Source organism: Halichoeres trimaculatus, unplaced genomic scaffold (assembly GCF_033239565.1).
Source record: "Halichoeres trimaculatus isolate MK-OKI-2021-1 unplaced genomic scaffold, fHalTri1.1 fHalTri1_scaffold_10, whole genome shotgun sequence".
NCBI classification, from domain to species: domain Eukaryota; kingdom Metazoa; phylum Chordata; class Actinopteri; order Labriformes; family Labridae; genus Halichoeres; species Halichoeres trimaculatus.
This window is the reverse complement of record NW_027437187.1, coordinates 26,510,990-26,528,028: the sequence shown is the minus strand read 5'-3', so window position 1 is coordinate 26,528,028 and position 17,039 is coordinate 26,510,990. Positions and strand designations below refer to the sequence as shown.

General features: G+C 41.6%; 1 protein-coding gene across 2 annotated transcripts; it reads right to left on the bottom strand.

The window, feature by feature from the left end:
* Window positions 1-22: 22 nt before the first annotated feature.
* On the bottom strand, window positions 23-12,775 carry LOC141796327 (netrin-4-like). Of its 2 annotated transcripts, none has more exons than XM_074677365.1 (10): window positions 12,456-12,775; window positions 11,357-11,916; window positions 8,354-8,626; window positions 6,238-6,364; window positions 5,790-5,978; window positions 4,807-5,014; window positions 4,553-4,680; window positions 4,346-4,414; window positions 2,145-2,318; window positions 23-1,736 (listed from the first exon to the last, which is right to left on the bottom strand). In XM_074677365.1, exons 1-10 carry the CDS (start codon window positions 12,511-12,513, stop codon window positions 1,594-1,596), a joined length of 1,929 nt encoding a protein of 642 aa, XP_074533466.1. In that variant the 5' UTR covers window positions 12,514-12,775; the 3' UTR covers window positions 23-1,593. The 2 variants fall into 2 exon arrangements, with proteins under 2 accessions (XP_074533466.1, XP_074533467.1); XM_074677366.1 differs by having other exon boundaries at window positions 11,357-11,913.
* Between the last annotated feature and the right edge of the window lie 4,264 nt (window positions 12,776-17,039).

Below are 17,039 nucleotides of genomic sequence, written 5' to 3'. Positions count from 1 at the left end.
GTGTGTATTTTTTAAAATATTCTTTTTCTCATTAACTGGTGTATTTCTCGGTTTTTACCAAAGGATGGCGGTACTGAAACATGGGTAATACATCACTCAGCTGTCTCTAGTAGCAAAGATGTTACTGTAAGACACATCAGGCTATTTATAGCTTCATGCCTCAGCATAATGGTTCAATGGAATGTGATAGTCTCTTCTCATAAGCATTAAGAACAAGCACTGATGTGTAGTTAGAGGAATTTACATTGAAAAATGAGAACATACAAGAGGCACAAAAATAGTTATCATATCACACTGACAGCATCATGCATTCCTGCTCCCAAATCACCAACGTGTCCTTTACAAGGACAGCATTCCTTCCCATTCTCTCTTATTTTGGTAAAGTCTTTGGGACAAGGACATGGCTGGTGATGTCACAGCTGAGGAATGCATCATGTCTCCTCACAGAGTTCATCCTTCTCCTAGGAGACAGCAGATACAGACTATTCTTAACTGGACTCGACTCAAAAACTGGCCTGCGGACTGTGTATCTGATCTGGGATGTCAATGAGTAACCGCGCTTTTAATACATATTTATTTTGGGGCAGCAGGAGTCACAGGCCAAATAGAGAAACATATGTTCAGAGTGTGTGTGTGCTTCCTTTCACACACACACACTTGCTCCCACAGGGTCCAGGAGGCTGACTCTATTGAATCCTTGTAGAGGGTTGTGTGAGGACAGCAGAAAATCCTCCCAGAATCAAGTCTGACAACACCGACAAAGATCCACTTGTGTAGCTGAACCAGCTCTAAGAGAACAGTCAATCCTGGGTCTTTAAGCCGCTCGCATGTACTTCAGGCCCTCCAGGAAAGCGTGTCTTGCTCTTGTCTGACAGCAGGCGGGCGAGTGTGCCGGAGCAGAGCGGAGCAGCTCAGATTAGCCCTCCTGATTCCTTTAATGTCTTTTTTTTTTAATCCTGGAGTTTCTTGTTCTGACCTGCACACTCCCACACTCTCTGCCAAGGACATCAAGCATTTGCACACACACACACCAGATACACACTCGCCCACATTCTGACTTTGACTCATTCTTGATTTATCTCCAATATCTGTGAGAGGACGAGGATGATTCAGACCGTGCGGTCGCAGGATTCCTAAATAAACATCTCTCAATGAAACAGATACAGTAAAATATGACTGCAGCTTGGCTCATCAACTCTGACAGCCAGGGTATAAAACATAATTGAGTGTTTAATACGTATTCAAGATTGTTTCATAAATAACAGGGAACAATTTTAGAGCTGAGGCACAGCAGACAGTAAGACAGGAGTGCAATCACTCCAAGATACAGTTTTTGCTCTGGTGAAAACGTCTCAGGTTTCTGTCGTCTCGGGAAGATATTTTCAGTTTGTGCTTATTTCTACCATACAGAGTCAACAACCACAGCTTTGTAATGCCGTCTCTCGTGACGTCCACTTTGGACACTGAAGAAACAGTAAATTCCCAGCAGCAGACACTGGATTTGGCTGTCCTTTTAGCAGTGCCCTGTTCAAGCTGTCCTTCTGTTTATTCTGTCTCTCCATCACTTCATCCCTCTCTTCTTCTTTGCAGCTCTTAGCGGTGACCACAGTCTGTTCTGAGTATGTCGAGGATTTTGCGTCCCAGGCTCGACTTCCAGGGTTTAACCAAGCTCTTTGTGTTGACCATAAGCCGGCCGCTTCTCCAGTCCTCGTGACCGGCCACCAGGTACTCAGATCCTGGAGGGAAAAGAGAGCAGACTGAATTTGAAGTCTGCAGAGAATGATACCAAAATACACAGAACTGGAAGAAAATCCCTGTAAAAAGAACACACATCATTATATAACCATAATAAACCATTTAAACACTGGGCTGCTTCGGCTGGCCTGGATGAATGTTGCCAGAAGAGATTATTGGGAAAGTGTTAGATGTGGAATAGTCTCATAAATGAGAGGTGGCTTTAATCTCTAAGCTGTAAATGTCCGTTTTAAATGAGTGATGCCGGGACGTTGGCAACCACTCAAAGTCTCAGGGAGCAGCGACAAAGATCCTCTATTCAGCACAAAGCCAGCAGCTTGTCCACTCCGGAGCTGACTAATTATAAGCTTCTGCGTGCTGAGCGATAAATCTTCTCATTGAGAGCTGACCTGGGTTGAGGATGGGGCAGGTACAGCCCTGTGTGGTCCAGGACTCTGGGTAAAGGGTGACGCTGCCTCTCTGGATCCTCAGCTGAGGGTTTTGGAAGAAAACCTTTCTGACCTTCACCTCGACCTCTGCATGGGAGCCTTTATCATGAGCTGACATCACCCTCACCAACAGCACTGCCGAGGCAACACAAAAACATACATTACTAGGCTATCAATTTAAGATTAAGTCACAAGCATTGACTTTTAAATCCTCAAACTGTAATCATTTTGCACAAAAGAAAGTTTATTACAAATATTATGTTAAGATGTACCCCATTAAAGTTTTCTGGACACAAGCAGAATTACCAAACCACTGATAATGTTATTTGATGTCCTCTGTGACCCCTAAGAAGCTTTTAAAGTTTTAAAAAATTACCAGACAGCTCATTCTTTGACTAACTGATTTTGATATAATACATTTGGAGCATGCAATCTAATGATGACCCTCCATAAGCAAGGTAAGTCTATTAAAAAACTTGCTTTTGATTGTTGCATGGAAGAAGCAGGGTGCAATGCATGCCATGTACTCAAGTCAAGCATGTTTTCTGCAGCTGCATCAATTTTAAAATCAGACTAAAAGAAGAGAAAGTGTTGCTCTGATCTTTTTAAGCAGGTTTTTATTTTGGTAGTTGTGCATAAGACTGATGGTGACAAGCACATGATTACATATGGTGGTTGCAGGCCAAATTATGCAGCAATCTGTTAGAAAACACGGGAACCAATAACATAATAAAAATGCAGGCTCAAAGTTAAAAGAAAAACTGACTGCTGTTTGCCAAGCAGTTTAAGAACACATCCTGTTTACAGAGACAACAGATTTTTTGTTGAATCAATTAAAAAGCTCTAACAATGTGGTGTTGATGATTGGGCAGTGAGTAATTGTTGAAACCTGTAAATTTGAAGTAAAAAAAGATGCACCACAATCCTTTATGTAGTTCAGTGAGCTGGCTGCTCTTCTGATTGTCCCCTTAAATTACATTCAGACAAACTGTACCCTAAAAAAATGAAATTTTGTTAAGTGTTTTTGTCTTATTTTTAGTAGAAAACGTTTTTTTAGATGTAATTTGAGCCGCATTCACCTGACCAGTCCAGAAGAATGTCTAACAAGTTAAAAAAAATCTGTCAATGCAACCAGAGAAAAGTATTCAAGGCTTAAGCAAATTTTCTATTTTTTTTTCTTGTTTAATTGACTGATTTTTCTACTTGTTACAAACGATGTAAACCTAATTTTTGTCTTTAAACAACTTAAAAAAAAGACATTTTTCTGGACTGGTCAGGTAAATGTGGCTCATACCAAGTGTAAAAAGACCATTTTTACTTAGAATAAGACAAATACACTTGATAAGATTTCAGGTTTTTTTGCAGTGTAGAGGAAAATTACTTAAATCTGCCTTGTTTGCTCATAAATTTGCCAAGGCAACTTTTAGTAATTTTCCTCTACACTGCAGAAAAACTGAAATCTTATCAAGTGTATTTGTCTTATTCTACGTAAGAATGGTCTCGTTACACTTGGTTTGAGCCAAAATCTTTCAATTCAGTTTATCACTTAAATCTCAAAAATCTCTTTTTGACCATTTGCTGAATATCTCCCGACATTACACCTGGTATTTCCTGTCCCTCCTCTGTAGTCCTAAAATCTGTAAATGTACGAGGAAGTGCTGCAGTCAGCATGTTTTATGGTCTTTATAAATGGTCTCAATGTAAACCTACATACTGCTAAATTATGTTTCATACACCTTTAAGCAAAGGATTTATACAATAAGTGCAACAACAAAAGATAATCTTCAAATACAGAATCTTCTTTAAAAACATGCACCCTATAGAAAAGGACAAATGATAGGAATATACCTTTAAGAGATGCTAAAAACGTCATTAAGGAACAGTTTTAACCAATAAACATTATGAGAAGGTCACATGAGTTTGTCAAGAATACGTTACGGCGCGTGTTATATGTGATTGTGGAAGTCGTTGCATAAATGCAGCTCTTTTTGTTTTCCTTAATGACGACTGTTAAGTTTCCTGCCTGTGCCTTGTTGTGATCCTCGTTTTTTTTTACTTGTTTGTTGCTGAAAATGTACGCTTTAGGTCAGAACAACATTAAAGTTATGAAGAATCAGATGTGGCTTGTTTTTGAATAATGAATACGGAAGCAATGCTCTTACCATAGTCATACTCTGCAGCACAGAAGAGTTTGGGGCTGCCAAGCGTAACTTCCAAACACTCACATTTCTCTGGAAAACAATGGGACGTTATTAATGAGTCATCCAAATCAATCCATCACAACACAGTGCAATCAGAAGAGCCACATGTGAGTTGAAATGGGCTGATGAGCGAGCAGTGTGTTAAGTGTAATCTGACCTGTGACTCACCAGAGTGGTGCAGTGCAGAGAAAAGCTCCTCTACCCTAAAGAGTGCCGTCTCACTATTATTGCTGCTGCTGCTGCTGCTGCTGTGTCCCATGTGGCCAGCGGCTGTGTGGAAGACCTCCACATCTGAGCTGTGCCGCAGAGGTAAAATCAGTCAGGGGCTCAGAGTTAATCACCCAAAATGCACTCTGCCTCCACACCATGCATCACTTTAAGTACACATACATATGGAAATGGAATAAAAGCCTGGCTCCTACCCAGAGATGCAGTCACCAGTGTAAGGGTCACAGTCCCCGGTGCAGTCGCACGGACGGCAGCCATAGTCATGAAAGCCCCAGTATCCCAGCATGCAGCTGTCACAGCGGAGGCCTCCAACACCGGGCTTACAAGTGCACTCCCCGCTGCTGGGGTTACAGAGAGGGCGCCCACCTGAGAGGACGGAGCCTACAGGGTGGCAGGAACAGGCTGCAGAAGAGACAGAACGAGAGCAGAGCAGCGCGTGTTAGCATTTCTGGATGTGTAACCTTTTCTGGCTGAGCATATGCTGTACATTATGAGCATGCACGTGTGCTGAGGACAAACACACTTTTTGAAGAACTGGCAAACATATTTAGATCTCGCACGGTGAACTCCCGCGGAAACATGAAAGTAAAATGTGTTCTATCATCCTCCTGTAACGAGCGACAAGCTGGGAGTGTGTACTCGACATGCTCTGAGCAGCTGCAGCAAAAACAAACAGTAAATCACTCTCTCTGCGCTGTCAGAGCTGCGGCCTGATGCTCCGCTATGATGACAGATGGATTTTTTTTCTTTGTTACAGCCTTTGCTTCATCTTTTTCCAAAAGCAGCATGTTTAGTCTTAGAAATGCTGCAGCATGCCTGGTGGGGGGAAAGGGCAAGAATGGGAAAAATGCACTTGCGTGGTCCATGGGAAATTCCTCCATTGTTTGCAATTACTGTCACATTCCAAAACAGTACAGTCTCATCATTCCTGGTCAGGAGCGAGCTACAGCTCCTGCACTATCTTATCCCAGGCTGAGCAGATACTAAGAAAGATGCATGGGAAAAATACCCTTATCAAAGATGATATCATGATGAGGATAAGAAAAGTGATCTCTGTTTCTGCCCTTGATATGTCAAAGGCTTCCTTTCCTAAGTGGAATTCCTTGCTGGCATCCAGAGTTAGGATGTGAGTAAATAAGGAGCTGCACATTTAAGAAAACAGGTATCAAAGCCTTACGTTTGCAGGAGTCAGGGGCAGTTTTTGGCAGGCCCGGGTCTCTGAAGAAGCCTTTCTTACAGTTCTGGCAGTGACGGCCCTCTGTGTTGTGCCGGCAGTCATCGCACACACCTCCACTGCGCCTCCCAGAAGCAAGCCACAATCCGCGACTGAAGTGACAGCTCTTGGCGTGGCCGTTACACTTGCACTCTACATTTGAATGCACAAAGAAACAGACTGAATCAATTCTTTGTCTTAAAGACATCTGGATTTTCACACATAAGAAGCTCTAAATGATGGCAGTGACAACTCATTCAGCAGCTGATATAAAAAAGGGGAGCTACTCTGTGATTCATCACGCGTGAGCGTCTAAAGGTTACATGAGATTTATGAGGCTAAAGTCATTCTGGAGATAAGTCTACACGCTGTGTGTCCTACTCTGCATTTGACTCTCTGCCCCATCACTCACTCTGGCACTCGTGCGGCGTCCCTGTGATGCCGTTGGCAGCCTGCCAGGGTTGGTCATTGTAGAGAGGAGCACAGCGCTCACAGTGGTCACCGGCTGTGTTGTGTCTGCAAACACACTTGCCATGGACCTGCCAGGAAAACAGACAGAGGGAAAAAAATAGTCAGAAGTTGCTGTTACCTTCGCCAAGGGGGTTATGTTTTTGAGAGAGTTTGTCTGTCTGTTTGTGAACAACATAACTCAGACAAACAGATCTTGTTGGAATTTTCAGGAAAATGGGATAGCGAAGAAGTGATTAAATTTTGGAGGTGATCAGTGTGAGATAGGGCTGTTTTCACCATATGTGTATATAACTCCACAATAAATGGTCGTACTGCTTTGCACAACAACAAAACAAGACAAGGTCACGATAATTTATAACAGGTGCTGGAAATATTCTGGATACTAAGATCTGGAATATGAAATACGTACTGGGTCATCATAATTTTCAACACTGTCAGGTAACAAATTATCGTACAAACCTGCAACTAACACCAAATTGTAGCAGACAGTCTGCTGAAAGGGAGTATAACATTAAAGTAGGACTTAAGTGTTGCGTGACAATCACAATATGCTTGGTAGAAGTTCGCGCTCTCCGAGTCCTTTTCTACTTTTTTCTTTTCTTATGAACGCTGGTTCTTGCATTTTTGGAAATTGTGACAGATTTCATTTAATTTCTCAACTTCATTCATTAAAGGAATTTACCCATGCTTATGTTGAATGATTGCAGATTCCCTCAGATTGTCCCTGTTTTCACTGTAAATTTACTTTTTTTTATTGACCTCCAAAAACTTCAACATGTCCAGAACTCAGATTCTCTGTTACTCACCAAACCCTGCTTCAGAACTCACTTGACACTTATTCTTCACTGGCTCCTCATACATCAGCTCCTCATGAGTGACCTTCTAAACACCACTCCTAATCCCACTACTCCAGCTTACTGTGTGCCAACCTCCTGACTCCCTTTTTCACAAAGTGAAAAAGCTACCAAGAGACTGAGGTTGGGCCTAGCACGCGTCAGACATGACATAAGAGACAGACAAGACAAGAGTCAAACTCACTAGAATCTGAAAAGATGACTCTAATTTTTGATGAAGGAAAAAGATGATCAACACATGATGATGTCAACTAATGATGGCTTAAGTGATCACAGAGATCTTAAGGAAAATAGCTGTCAACAAAAATACACAGCAACCCAGCTCAACCCCACCTCTCCAGTCCACACCAGACAAAAGTTAATAGGAGGCTTCAAACCAGTACAACACCTCTGTCCCTGTCCATATGACAAGCTTGGTACCCCATCAATACATTCCCAAAACACAAAACTACAATATATAAACAATAACATATCCAAACCCACCAAGATGAATGCTAAATTTGTTTTTTTAAGTGCATGTGATTTTAATGATATGGAAAACTCAATGTCCTTCGATAAATAAAGGTTTGAAATTAAATTTTAAAGAATATATATATGCAGGTGTGCTAAAGAACAATTTAGCAATACTAATCCAGCAAGGGTTGATACATTTTTCACTTGAGTATAAGTTTGAACTCATCTTATGGCTTCTGACTTCCAGCACTTGTGCACCCACAAATGTCTTAAACACCACTTGATCATTACAACACACCAGCTTCAACATGCAGGTACACACAGCCTCTGTAACATGTCTACACACCCTCAGCATTCTGGATTTAAACAATTGGCTCTATTCTCCATTTAGAGTAAAGACAATAACATGACAGAGACAGAGGATTGTTTAAGTATTACACTGAATACCATAATGAAGGTTTCCACATAGTTAAATCCCTGTAATGGTAGGTAAAGCTGTCGCCTAATATTCAGTTCAGTCTTCACTGCAGTGTTCAGCTTCAGCAGCACATACCAGCACACAGCTGAGCAATGAGGGAGTGGTGGGAACAAAACCCCAAACTATCCTCTCCCAAACTATCAGTATTAAACAAAAGACAGAGACAAAATAAGACCTCAGAGTGACACAACATCTCTGTGGGTTTCCAAAACAAGTGGATTATTGCGCATTTGGAAGCTGTGTGCACAAGAAACAAGCTCAGAATAACTCACCATGTTGTTAGTCTTCTGTAGGCTGGGTTTGAAGCTGCTGGCTGGTACACACTGCTCAGCATGTCCATTACAAAGGCAGCTACCCTTCACAATAAAGTCATAGATGGCATAATGATGTGTGGGCAGGGTGGCAGCTGCAGGATGTTTGGCCTGGCAGGGACACAGCTGGTGCTGCAGCAGACGCACCCTCAGGTTGGTGATCATGAGCTGGTCCTGGGCCGCTGGTCCATACGGATCCACAGAGTGCCAGGGTGACAATGCTCGATAGATCACCTGGAGAGTCACGAAATAATGTGTTAAAAACGTGTTGTCGGACTCTGGTAGCCTTCTGAAAACAGGCGATAAAATGGATATTAGAGGCACTGATGGAGCATGACAGGAAACATAAATTATGTCAGTTTACCAAATAAAGAGCAGGCAACGATCTGGTTTGCCTTTCATGCTCTTTAAATAGCTTCTGTTCTGAGAAAATCAGATGAGTGCCAACGTAAACATGGTCGAGTGGCTCATATTCTTTCTAGTCCAGTTAATATTGATTTCCCAGAAACACTCTCATCGTCTGTACATGAAAAATGCTTTTCATCACTGAGCCAGAGAAAGAAAAGAGTGGAAACAAAAAGGATAAAGTTACTTACTAAGAATTATTAAATCAGATCCAGGGTATTATAATCTCAACTTTCTTAATGTTTTACAATCATAGCTTATTGTATCCAGTGTCACTGTGAAGCTAACACCTCTTTTTGTAGCTTCTCATAAAGTCCTTTTTGAATTCAACAGACAAGTGGCTTCAAGTTGTCACCTCCAACAGCCCTCATGAAACCTTAACTGGAACTGATTTTATATTTCAGTCACAACCACACACATTGGGAGGAGAAATAATACATTTCATGCAATAAGTAAGATTTGGCAGACGCTCTCTGCTATTCTACGTGAGACCCCAAAGCTAAAGGTAGAGAAACACATCCCCCCTCTCTCTAATGCCCATAAGCAGAAAATTGAGGCAGGGAGAGCAGCAGCAAAGGCCCCCAGGTATAGAACAAAGCAAGCATCAATGACAATATATATAACACTGGTCAAATCAGACACAGCATAAAAGGAGGAGCTGAGATAGAGCTGGGTAGCAAAGTGGTTTCAGTTTCCCTTAGAGAGTTTAAATGTAATGTTTGAAGCTTTGCTCTTCTGCTGAAACTTGTCTTACAGGTCTTACATGTGGAGCAACAGAGACACTAATTATAAAAAGGGTTATGGGCTTACACAGGTAGCTGACACACTGTAACAGACACATACTGGTTGCAAATAAACAGTCATTATGAGATCTGTTGAAGCCGTATATTCATTGAGACATTCAGCCTGAAGCTCCCAAAATAGTCTGAACCGACTGGGACCAAAGAGGGCTCTCTCTTTTTTTTTTTTTTAACACAGTTTATCCACGGTTATATCTTTGTGAACAATAGGTCTGCTCATGAATTAACCATAGCTGATTATCTGGCGGAGGCCGCCCTGTGATGATGCAGCAGGTCAGATAAACGCTTTGAGCGGACATCAGAGGTAAGAGTGAAGCATTGATATTCTGGACGTGTGTGTCAAAGCAGTTTGCAGCTCAGAAGCCTGGCCCGACAAAAAAGGTCTCCCGCAGCCGATCAGAGGAGATCAGTTTACAAAGCCTGGTCAACTGTTTGTTCAGTGGCCTGTGTGATATCAGCTTAGAGTGTGCTCTGGTGCCAATGCTCCGACAACAAGAGCGGAGCAGATGGTGAGTGGTGGCTTGTTTTGATGTGGTCACTCTCAGATGTCAGAAATAACATGGAAATGTAATATCAGGGACTTTACTTTATTTTTCTTCAACACCTCCTCTGAATGACAGCATTCAACTTGGTCTTGAAATATCCTGCGTTTTCATGTCTGTGTTTTTATAAATGGGTTTACATTCATGCACGCACTGTGGGTGGCACTTTTATCAAATGTCAATGCCAATGAAGTCGTGTCATGAGTGTGATTTTTAAAGTTTTGTGGTTTAAACTGAGGATTTAGTTCATTTTATACAAGTTGTGTTTTATACTTGGAATAAGAAAAGTGTAAGACAGAAAAATGGATGAAAATTGGTGTAGAGCACATCAGGGGAACACAACTTTCTGACCTGAAAGTCTGAATCTTTTTATACTTTTTGGTCTTTAAGTTTTTCAGTCAAAAGTGGGACCTTACAACACCAGGAGCATATTTAACTCAACAAACTGCATTAGGCCCAATCAACCATGGGTAGATCTAAAGAGGAGCTAATTGGCGTTACCTTTTACTGTTTTACTTTCTATTTCAGCAAAGTATTTAATCCTTTCAGTCATATTTCAGTCAGCACTCTCATAAAAAATGGTTATTTTCATATAATGACTTAAATTAAGCGATAAGGCCCTGCTCTAGGAACTCCCACCCCTTCCACATGCTCATGCGCTGAAAATAACTGAAATGTTATCAAGTATTTTTGTCTTATTTTCAGCAGAAAATGTCTTTTTAAAAAACTTAATATGAGTCACATTCATCTTACCAGTCCAGAAAAATGTAACAAGTAAAATAAAAAAAAAATTGCCAATGGAACAAGAGAAAAGATACTTGTTTTAAGACATTATTCTTGTGTCAAGCAAATTTCCTTGTACATTTTTCTTGTTCCATTGGCAGATTTTTTTTGACTTATTACCTCATTGTTGTCTTTAAATAGCTTGAAATAAGACATTTTTCTAGACTGGTCAGTTGAATGTGGCTCATATTAAGTATAACAAGACAGTTTTTACTTACAATAAGACAAAAACATTTCATAAGATTTCAGTTTTTTGCAGTGTGAATAAGTAGAAGGGCAAAGAGGAAGGGAGAGCACATTTCTTTGTGGATATGGAAATTCAATGTTCTCTGAGCCAGATGCTGGTTGTTTCAAGGTTTTCTATTTACCAGGAAAAAACTGACTTATTTATTTCTTTGTCATCCCATGTGAGGATGTTCTAGTTCAGCACCCACCTCTCCTCTGGTACAAGGAAAAGCTCCTGAGTACTTTGAGGTGCAGGTAGCTCCACTCTCCAAGCTTGGCACCCCCTCAGTCAGACCAAACTTCACCTCACAGTCTTTGGCAAAATATTTAAGTGTCTTCCAGCTGCGCCCATAGTCCTGGGATCTCTCCAGCACCATGGCAGCAGGGCGGGGGGAGCGGAACACCATGATGAGGTGGGTGAGGAAAAACTCTGTCTCCAGGTCTAGCTGGAGCATCTCCTCCTTCACACCCTCAGCAGACTGCCACCAAGTGTCAGGGTTTCGGAAAGGGGAGTCACTCATGGCAGAGGGAGGGTGCGCCTGGCCAGGGACAGCAGAGTTACACTTGCTGCATTTTAGTGCACGGCAGGACCCCCTGCTGGGGGGGTCAGAGGTCTCTTTGTAGAAGCAGGAAGATTCAGTGGAGTTAGATCCACACACTGATAGGGTGCTCAGTACTCTTCCCTGGGCCAGGTTGCCCATGCGGGGGTTACAAGCTCGTCTGGAGCAGCGGCTCTCTGCAGCTGGACTTCTTGGCTTTGATGCTTCTGCTGAAAAAAGGAAACATTCATGAACTGCAGTCTTAAACAGATTGAATTTGATTTATTTTTCACTCAGTATGCACACACGTTTTCATACCTTCTTATAGCACTTGTGATTACATTTCAGATTCAATATGGACAAAGCTGTACCTCTTATTATATTTATGTATCTTTAACATGCATGAGTATTGTTGTTGATGTTAAACTGTGACTTATAAATGTCAAACCTATGCCCCTCTTTAAATCCCATCCGGGGAAATTGAAAACGAGAGGCTGTAACTGCAGCTCCTCGTCTTCATCTGAAGCTTGTCTGCTTACAAGGATTAAAAATGACCATGCAGAAATCATTTATCTTGACAGTCTGCTTTGCTTTTTCAATGTTACACATAGGCACCAGAATCAATTTCACTGTTTTACAACAAGTGACAGACTACTAACAGGTGCTCTAACTTTATTATTTTGAAAACTGCTGGATATGACGCTACAGGATTTCACTGCAAAGCCATTTCTGTTCTTTAAACTCTCAAAAGTGCGCGCGTAAAACTCACCAGCTGGATCAAGACAGGCTGCGCACCGAATGAAGACAAGCAAAGTCCACAGTCTCATCCTGAAGGAGATGTCGTGCCGCTACTTCCACATAAAGTCACCTGTTGTTATTCCACAACAGCAGGTACGCGCCCTGAAGAAGTTATCCAGACATAAGAAGTCCAACTTGTTGCTTTTCGACTTAAAAACAACTTCCACTCAGGAAAAAAAAAACGCGATAATATGGTCTCAGTTGTTGTGGAAGTGTCTTTAGGACAGACTCGTACTGCTGGGCAGTTCTGCAGTCATATTCTCTACCCACGTACTTCAGAGTTCAACTTGATATGGTGCGTTCATTGACACTTGGGAATATGAAGAGGTTGGCCCCGCCCACTTCATGTTTCTTCCCAGACCCCTCCCACCATGAAATCTCAGAATCGGGCTGTTTAAAGGAAGACACCATCTTTGGTAGACTATTGATAATTATTTTTTTTAAGCTGATACTTTTGCTTTTTTTCTTTAACAATCATTAAAAAATAATTTGCTCACACGGACAACATTTTTATTCCCAAAAAATGTATCAGTGCATTTTTTACATTAAAACCTATTATTTCCTCTAAATTGCTAATCAAACACACGCAGCTGACATTATATTAAGAGCATAAAATCATCTCCGAAAAACAATAAATGAGACATGCAGATTCTTCCACTAACTGTCTGGATGCTTCATTGTGATGCATTCCTGCAACATATTAGTACTTATTTTTAACTGCCACTCATTAACTGTGCCTTACCTCCCCTGTCAGACAGACAACAGCTCTGCACCTGAGGGGTCACACAACCCTTAACCCTGGTAATCATCCAGTGGCATGCCAGTTATTTTCAAACTCCAGTAATGACATCACCACATTGAGACATGCTGAGGTAAAAAAACAGGTATGATATTACAGGCATCTCTGCTGGCGGCTACACTATATCACAATCATTAGATACCGTGTGAAAGATTTTAAACCTGTGGAAAAATGGAGTATGTGGGACAAAGACAGGACAGGATGAGTGAAGATGAAAAGAAACTGTGTAAGTGAGAATATACATCATGCCTGTGAATGTATGAGGCCAAGAGTAATCTGCTCCCCCTGTGAATAAGACCGATCATATGAATCACCCTCACATATAAGAGCATGTATATGATGAAGAAAAGTAAGGAAAGGAGGGAGAGCATTCTCAGCCTCTTCCCTGAGGCATCCCGGCCCTGACGGATCAGGACATTCCTGGAATACTGCAACTCTCGTCACAGTGACGGCCTCCTCTGTTTGAAGGGGAGAGGGTTCATGTCTGTGTGTTTTTAGATTTGCATGGGTTATTTTGGTTGTCTCCAGATGATCTAAGGGGCCAAGGGGCGATGCACCTTGAGCTGTTCCCTTTGTACATCACTTGCATGTTTCTCGATCCTTAAATCCCAGGAGTCACCATGAAAAATGCTCCAGGAAGGATGTCTAATCTCGGCCAGTCTGTGGTGTATTCCCCCGACTGGATGAAAGAAACTCTCATTACGGACAAATTCCTTTGTTCCCTTTAACTCCTGCTGTTTGTTGTTTTTCTTTGTTCTACAACTCTATCTACTGGGCCGTATAATAAAGAGAAAAGTATGATATTCTGGGATAAAAGCTGAGTTACTTACAAGAGGAGATTAAGATCAGAAGAGAAATACTGCTCTCATATCTGAAGTCAGCAGCTGATCAGCTTAATGCAGCACAAAGAGGCAAAGATGGCCCGGCTCTGTTTGGGACTAACAAAATCTACCCACAAGCATCTCTTTATCTTATTAAACAACACATTATATTCATGTTAACTGGTTATTTTATGTGTCTCCTAACAAAATTTTAAAAACAATGACTCTTCCAGGTGTCTTGTCCTCTTCATAAAGCTGCTCCGCTCCAGTGGGTCACAGCTCCTGGCTGTATACTCCTCTGCATTATAATGGGTACCAGGTGAAGAGGTAGCACTAAAACCCCAAAGGCTCATTTTTGTGATCCCATTTAAATCTCCTGTGAGGAATTTTTAGCCGGTGGGAAACTGACCAAAATTGCAATGATGCTCATTTATGACCCACAAAAGCAAACCAGACCATAAACAACTTCTACAAATCCAGTAAATTTTTAATTTCTTCAACCACAGCAAGTGGGAAGGTGTCAGACCAGACAATTGGCAGCACATGGAAGCCCCCTTTTTCTTTATCTTCCACAAATATCCAGTAAGGGAAATGTTTGGCTATCAAATGTAAGAAGGATGATATTTTTGCCCCCCAAAAAAATATGTATAAAGGACAAAACCAGCAAAGGCATGAGAAGTATCATTTTGTCCGAAGGTGGTGCAGAAATCTACAGAAACATTGAAACTGAAGATTCTTTTTAAGATATAAAAATGAACAAGTGTATGAGCTGGGTTGGAGGAGGCAAAGTCAAACCAGCTGCAGTGTAGTCTGAGCAGCATAGGTGTGGCCAGGTGTAGTGAGAGTGAAGATGTGTTACTGCCTTATGGAAAACGCTGTAATTGGTTGTAAACAATGAATCGAACATCAGCCCGTCAGCTAATAACAGCTGGGCATGTGACGTCTGTGTCCAGCATAAACTAACGCAAGCCTAAATTATTTTTAATGGCTGTATCTTTTGTGAGCAGCTTGGTGTCAGACTCAGTGAAGTGTTTTCATGAATCACTGGCGAGACTTATGAAGAGTGATACATTGGGCTGTATCATTATTGGGAGTAGAACATAATACATTAGATGTGTGTTTTTATATCAAGCACAGGTACATGAAAACTGATAACTTACTTCGTATGGTCAGAAATTAGCAGAAAGTAGCACATATTGAGAAAAAAATAGTTTTCAGAGCCAACTCCAAATCTGCAGGAGAGCATTGTTAACACTAAAGCATCTTTGGCAGTGCACAATGAAAATGTTTTTGACTGTAAATGATAAAAAATATCAATTAGACTGTGGCGCAGGCGTGTGCAAGTCATGTCTTGGAACTAAGGTAAGCACAGTGTGTTAAGGAGGACCCCATGAACAAGGACAGACTAATTGTATCCCATCTTTGTGCCCAGCTGCTGAATAATGCTTTGCAAATTCATCACAGATATTCGCAGCTAACTCTGCAGAAAGAAATAAAGCCAGTAAACTAATCCTAAAGTATCAAACTCTAACTCTAAGAGGACAGACTGTTCTTTAACTCTACTCAAAAGCTCTAACTTTTAAAACTCCAGTTTGCTTGAATAATTAAACAATGACAGGCAATGACTTTGCTATCTACCCGGAAACACTGCAGTTCTGAGTGTAATGTCAAACATGTGGTACAGTAGGAGTTGTCAGTTTCACAGCACATGAAATCTTGGGTATAAAAGAAACACCTCTCATGTTAGATTTCCTGCCTGTTAGAGCCTGCTGCTGGACCTCCACATAAAGTACCTCTGCTGTGGCCTCGTCATCTAATGACCCAATAAGATGACAGACGTGAGGCCGTATCCCCGCTGCTGGCCTGCTTTATTTCCAGACTGTAAAAGGATATGGCCCCCCCTCCATGCTGCCATGTCACCTCGTACCTCCAGCTCACTGAACCCTCACTGGTAATCTGTCTACTTTCCTGTTAGAGCCAGACAGAGAGCCAGACATGCTCCAGGCGCGGAGGGAAGGTGCCGTGCCCAGAGGCCAGGCATCAAACACTGGACTGTAAACACCCTCTGTGTCTGTTTCCTTGCTCGTTGCTTCCATTTTTATGACGTTTATCTCCACTATCTGTCTGCTTGTTCGTAGCCATAACACCACCCTCATTCACATTTAATCAGATGGTTCAGTCTCAAGTGACAAAAAAAGGAAGCAGGGCTTGTGTTGTGTAAATATCAGTCCCAAAATACAACTCTCCCCATGATGTAATTCAACCTGCAGTCATGCTAGAAGCTGTCATATAATACTATGACAGAAAGTCATGAAAGCACATGACAGACTCAAGGGATGACTGAGCACAGGCTTAAAATGAAGAGTGGACAGAGAGACCACAGGAAGTGTGGGAGTGGGAGCTTCATAAAAACAGACGGACAGGATGTGTCCCATTTTTAGGTTTTAGTTTTATAGGTTGGGAAACAGAAAGCTCAGAGGGCCACAGTGAACCTGTGCCATGTCTTGTAGAAGCAAATAAAACCTCTTTTCCAAAGACAAAGAAAGCAGTGACTCTTGTTAACACTCACTTAATCACAGGTGTGAATTCTTGGAAACATTTTAAACTTTGAGAAAAGTTAATCTGGAAAACAAAACTAAGATTAAAAGAAGCACCAACAATTTAGTGAGTAATCTTTGTTTATCTAGCTGAGTATAGAAAGTAGAGTAAAAGGTTAATACTGTAAATCACATATTTTGGTACAATTTGTATGTGAAGTATCCAGGACTTGACATTAACACCGGCCAACCGGCCAAATGGGTGGATTTCGGCAGTGGCTGGTAACACTGCCGCTCCCACTGGCCACTTTGGCGGGTTGAATTTTATCTCAAACATGGAGCAGAGAGACAAGCAAAAAGATGACTCTGATGTTGAAAGCTCAGAGGAAATTCATTTA

Bases quoted from the DNA above. Each gene is read 5' to 3' on its own strand.
- LOC141796327 (XM_074677365.1), bottom strand. From the start codon at position 12,513: ATGAGACTGTGGACTTTGCTTGTCTTCATTCGGTGCGCAGCCTGTCTT. The intron at 11,917-12,455 runs GTGAGTTTTACG...TCCTTTTTTCAG, and splicing joins AGCCTGTCTTGATCCAGCTG to CAGAAGCATCAAAGCCAAGA. The intron at 4,415-4,552 runs GTGAGTCACAGG...ATTGTTTTCCAG, and splicing joins CTCTGCACTGCACCACTCTG to AGAAATGTGAGTGTTTGGAA.